Source organism: Castanea sativa, chromosome 11, assembly GCF_040712315.1.
Source record: "Castanea sativa cultivar Marrone di Chiusa Pesio chromosome 11, ASM4071231v1".
NCBI classification, from domain to species: Eukaryota; Viridiplantae; Streptophyta; class Magnoliopsida; order Fagales; family Fagaceae; genus Castanea; species Castanea sativa.
The window spans coordinates 47,425,939-47,432,024 of record NC_134023.1 but is presented as its reverse complement, the minus strand read 5'-3'; the positions used below and the strand labels follow the sequence as shown (position 1 = coordinate 47,432,024).

The 6,086-nt window shown below is 36.7% G+C and overlaps 1 protein-coding gene across 1 annotated transcript; it reads left to right on the top strand.

Moving 5' to 3' along the window:
* The first annotated feature begins 492 nt into the window (after positions 1-492).
* LOC142617900 (transcription factor UNE10) lies at positions 493-5,640 on the top strand. The gene is made up of 6 exons (XM_075790874.1): positions 493-837; positions 948-1,755; positions 2,128-2,229; positions 2,576-2,641; positions 4,173-4,535; positions 5,194-5,640. The coding sequence occupies exons 1-6, from the start codon at positions 734-736 to the stop codon at positions 5,284-5,286; spliced, it is 1,536 nt and encodes a 511-aa protein (XP_075646989.1). The 5' UTR covers positions 493-733; the 3' UTR covers positions 5,287-5,640.
* The last annotated feature ends 446 nt before the right edge of the window (positions 5,641-6,086 follow it).

Here is a 6,086-nt window from a genome sequence, read left to right as displayed (position 1 = left end):
CTTTTTACTGAAAGTAATGTAGATAAATGTAAAAATTAATTAAAATAGTAAAATAGGACTCATAAATAGCTTGAATAATAACAAAAATAAGCTGAATAGTAAAATAAGTTGGTTTTTTAAGCTGGAGCCTAACACACCATAGTATATAATTTTTTTTTGAAGATGGATCAATCTCTCCTTTGTCTGACTTTACCCAAAGAAGAAATTAAGGATTGCTCTATTTAGCAGGTTTTTTTTTTTTTTTATTTATTTAATTTTTTTAAATTTTTAAATTTTTGCTTTCATTTTTTTGACTATATAAAGGAAAAAAAAAAGGTTCACATTTTTTTGGGCAAAAAAAATATCTGCTTTCGCTTTTGTAATTTTGATGCAAAGATACGAGCTCATCTCCAATGTATAAAAAAGCGTAATTACTAAGAAATATGGCCTTCACAAACTTGGGCATCTAAATTATCTATATAACCATTTATAGTAGCCATCAGTCAAAGTCCTATTGATACCCAAAACTTCTCTTCCTCTCTCTCACTCTCTCTCTCTCAAATAATCAAACTTTTTTTTTCCTGTATTCTCTACCTGTGGACCAGAATCTCTCTCTCTCTCTCAAATACATGATAGTCGCTATAAAGCTTAAAAAATAAGGTAATAGAAGAAGGAACGAACAACAACATAGTCCTCTGCTCCCCCTTTCTCCTTCTGTACCAACACAACTGTTCTACTGGCAACTCCACCCAAAATGAGCCAGTGCGTTCCCAGCTGGGATTTCGATGAGAATCCCAGCCCTACTCCCAGGCTTTCTCTTCGTTCTAACTCCAATTCCACAGCTCCTGATGTCCCCATGTACTCTCTCTTTTTATCTATATAATATATATAAACATGTACATGTATGTGTGTACTATATTTTTTGTTCGTTTTTGTAAGTTAATTCTAGATGCAATCAATTTATGCAGGTTGGACTATGAAGTAGCGGAGCTAACATGGGAAAACGGTCAGCTAGCCATGCACGGCTTAGGTCCACCACGCGGGCCTGTCAAACCCATACCTTCTACCACTTCTCTTGCTAAGTACAACACTTGGGACAAGCCACGCGCTAGTGGTACCTTAGAATCAATCGTAAACCAGGCCACTCTGATACCCCAACACCAACACCACAGCCAGCACAACCATAACAGCAACAATCACGGCCAAAAACCCCGCTCTTTCGATAGCGGTGGCGGTAGCGACATGGTCTCGTGGTTCCACCACCGTGCAGCCGTGGCCGCCGCCGCCACCACCTCGGCCACCATGACTATGACTATGGATGCTTTAGTCCCTTGTTCCAACCGCACCGACGACCAAACCACAACCCAAGCCGGCCTTGGTGGCAGCGGCACGTGTGTAGTCGGGTGTTCTACACGCGTTGGGTCTTGTAGTGGCCCTGTTGCTAGTGGTACTCTGACGCATGACCAAGACGAGAATGTCATAATAAAACGCGCTAACAAGGAGGCGCGTGTAGCAGTCCCCGCAGCCGCCGCCACCGCCGCTGCGGCGGCAGCAGCAGCACCCGAATGGAGCGGCAGAGACCAAAGCGTCTCCGGCAGCGCCACGTGTGGGAGGGACAGTCAGCATGTTACAATCGACACGTGTGAGAGGGACTTGGGTGTGGGTTTCACTTCCACTTCACTGTGTTCCATGGAAAACACAAGCTCTGGCAAGCCTTGCACTAAGGCCACCACTACTGGTGATGACCATGATTCCGTTTGTCATAGCAGACCACAGGTAAGCTAGCTAGAAAACATTTGATAATCATTTCACTTTTTGTTTTTTAATGTACTTGTTATTTTTATTTTTGTTGTTGTTGCAGGACACTTAAAACTGAAAAAGCAATCTTTTACTGTAGATTTGTCGACTGTAACTAGTGAATGTAACTGAAATTATCGCTCATAATAGACTACTTCAATCATTAGGAAATTTATTTATTGTGAAATGGTCGATTGTAAATGGTGAATGTAATTGAAATCATCGCTTATAATTAACTACTTCAATAATTATAAAATTTATTGTGAAAAAAAAGGTTACGTACATGATCATGATTGATATTTAATTGAGTTAGGTCGGTTGTTTTATTCCTATTGGTTTATTTTTGTGAAGAGGGAGGCACGTGATGGGGAGGACAAAAAGAAGAGTTCAGCAAAATCCTCAGTTTCAACAAAACGGAGTAGGGCTGCTGCAATTCATAACCAATCTGAACGAGTATGTTCTCTCTCTTTCGATGTGGGATAAGGCATTGAAGGAGTAGGGTGGAATAAAAGCTCACCTTTCTTTATCTTTCTTAATTGAATAACGCTTTTACTTTTTCTCTAAAAAAAGATGGAATGGCTTTTAAGTTCTCCGACAATGATATGTGTGGGTTTAATTAGAGTGAATAAAATAACATATGTAAATGGTTAACCAAATGATTGGATATGACTAAATCCACTATACTTTCCTAGTCACAAATGGGTTAGATTTTATCCATAATAGATAGTCAAACCGTCTAGAAAATTTGGTAGAATTTATATTATTTTATTGATGAATTTAAGAAAACTTTGTGTTTTAGAAAAGGAGAGATAAAATAAACCAAAGGATGAAGACACTGCAGAAGCTGGTCCCCAATTCGAGTAAGGTATGAAGTTCCATTTTTTGGCTTTTCTGCACAACCTTTATGGTATTTTTTTTTTTTTTACTTTTTTTATTATTATCTCTTGGCTAAGCATATATACTAGTGCTTTTATCACCTCTACTTTCCAATTCCATCTCATTGGGCATAGTATATTCAGCAACTTTTTTAACTAGGAATCATGTGAGTATGTGTGACACTTATCATAACCTATAATAGAGTTCTTTTGTTTTCATTCTATTGTGGGAGAAAAGGACAACTTTAGTGTGATAAGGTTATTCTCTCTTAAGTTTCACATATTAATACAGTGTTTAGTATAGTGTTAAATTAATAAAAAAAGAGTCTCAGAGATTTTGATTAGATATAGCAGGCAGTGCATGCAAATACATGTGGTCCACTCTATGTTTGAGTACATGGCTGTGGGTATTTTGAGACTGATCCGATGATTTTAGTCCACACACGCAATGCTAAGGGGGACAATTTGACAGAAGGTTGTTAGGTATGGAGACAACTACCTGCTCTTACAATAATCGCTTCACTTGGTAGGGCCTAATTAAGTTTGTGTGAAATCAGTCATTTCCATGTAATTAATCTCTAGTTTTTGGTACTAGTACACTTAAGTAACTTTTGAGTATAGAAAAAGAGAGTGAAAGAGAGATTTTGAGTTACGGGTACACATCTTTAAAGTATATTTGAGGTTAATTTAGATATGTATTTTTCATGTCTGTTCCATGGAGCGAGCCTCTCACAAGTATGTAGATCTCAAACGTTGTCATATGACAACTTACTAATAAAAAGTAAGCATCTCGCAAGTATGTGGATCTCAAATGTGGTAGTATGACAACTTGCTGATAAAAAGTGAGCATCTCCAATGAATTAGGCATCTCTACCCTTTTTCCCACCATAAAATATAGTATCTCCAACTGAGGTTAGCCTTTCTGGAGAATTGGTTGATGGATTGGATCAACACATTTAGAGTGTCTTTTCAAACCATTATTTTATAATTCTACCCAAAGAGGTTGCAAGAACTATTTTCTGCATCCACTGCATGCAGAGAACCAGAATCGTATCTGATAAAGAATGAATAAACAATAGAAAAAAATATTTTAATGGAATAGATGAAAAAAATAAAGAGCGAAAATTTTTCTATTTACAAAATAAAAAAGGAGGTATTTTGACTTGCTAAAATAGAGAGCATTGCTGGAGATGCTCACAACTTTTGAGCTCTGCATAGCAGAGTTATTACAAAAAATATTGGAAAGTAAATGTAGTGCAGAGATATAAGTACCATATAGTAGACAAAGAGTTGATCCCCCTGAAAAAAAACAATGAGAACCAGGCCATAATATTCCTGACTGTTCAATTTTCAGAGTGCAATCAATTCTGCAAAAAATTAATTTCATTCCAAGTCATAAACTTTGTACGTACACTAGCTAATTGTGCAAGTTGAAATATAATTTGGTGATGGTACATAACTAGTTTTGGAGTACAAACATTGATTGGTATTCATTCTGAGAACTTTCTTGCATTACTACAGACTGACAAGGCTTCAATGCTTGACGAAGTGATTGAATATCTGAAGCAATTGCAAGCTCAAGTCCAAATGATGAGCAGAATGAGTATGCCACCAATGATGTTACCAATGGCCATGCAACAACAACTTCAGATGTCCATGATGGCACCAATGGGCATGGGGATGGGAATGGGCATGGGACTTGGTATGGGGATGGACATGAACAATATCAATCGGTCCAACATCAGTGGCATCTCTCCTGTTCTTCACCCTACTGCTTTCATGCCTATGACCTCATGGGATGCTGGCTCTGGTGACCGGATACAAGCTAATTCACCGGCGGTAATGGCAGACCCCTTTTCCACATTCCTTGCGTGCCAATCACAGGTAAACACGTGTTGGATTCTCTGTTGACAATTCAGCCACAGCTTGACATTCAGTGCATTGTCAAGTTTTATTGATTTTGGAAAGATTTTGCTTTTGTTTGCTTTTTCTTTGGCTTTTCTTATAGTGATTGAAAGGAACCCCGGTTTATTATGTTGAACAACAACGACTGAGTCATTTGTTGTATACTGATTTCAATCAGGACGAGTCAAATCATATTTAATCTTGCCTTAAGGAGTGTTTACTTTGCTAAGATGATGACAAAATATTAGCAATTATTTGTAGCATAAATCTCGGTAATATTGAAAGATACGATACTTTCTCTAAACTTTCTTAAAGTTAAAATTCATTTTGACTAACTTTATAAAAGTTTTTAATTTATAAAGTCTTCAAAATTCAAATGACATGACACATTGACACCCCCACCCCCTGAGAATTGTTTAAAAAAAGGAAGAAACAAAAGTTTTCTTCGTAAATTGTTTCATTTCTACAATTTTTTTACTTGGTTTTTATGTCATATATGTTGCTGAATTTATAACTGTAAGTTTCCATTATTTGTTTAGAAACTTTTTTGTGTGTGCCTATATTTTAAAGATCTTGGTTAGTAATTCAATGATCTTTGAGATCGTAAAGATGACGATTAGTACAAAATTCATTGCAGCCAATGACCATGGATGCTTACAGTAGGATGGCGGCGGCCATGTACCAGCAGCAGCAGCTGCATCAACCTCCACCTTCTAGTTCTAAGAGCTAAGCTTTCTGCAATCTTTGTTTCATTGCTTGCCATGCCTATCTTGGGAGCAATACCAGAAATTGGGTGCATGAGGTTGATATGGTTTAATTTGTGTTTTCTGCAAGAGCGTAGATGCAGGGGAGGTGTGTTTAAATGATGCAAGTATATTAATGTATTTTAGCTCCAAGAGATGAGGAGATAGCTAAAATTAGAGCCTTTTTTGGGGCTAATCAATTAGTAAATAGTTGGTGTACAATATTCTCTATTAATTTTCAACTGATTAATTTGCAACCTCTATAATGATTTTGTATTTTTTGAATGTATAATGTATAATGTATCTTGATTTGTTATAATTTTTTTAATTTCATTCTGCAATATTGTCTCTTCCAGTTAATTTTGCACCCTAAACCTAATTAAGCTAAGCCTTGTGTTCTTTTGACTTGTTGAGCAATTAAGCTTAATCACGTGATTTCAACTTAAACAAGGTTATGAGGCTTTAATTGCTTAAACAGCGTTTGGATAGTGCTGATGCGCGTCCAGCGTCTGCATTTTCTGGGTCTTTTATTTATTTTTTAAACGAGCCCCTTTTGCATTGTTCATGGGACATAAGAAAAATAAACAGTAACCCGTAACTCGCGTGTGAACAGTAACTTTATTATTTTTTATTTTTTTCAGTTTTTAGCAAAATAAGCGGTATCCAAATGCACCGTTAGTGAGCTTTTTTTTTTTTTTTTAAATTTTATTTGAGAAACATACATATATAGGGGAAGAGGATGAGAAACACACACATCTACCGTTAGTGAGCTTGATATTTCAATACG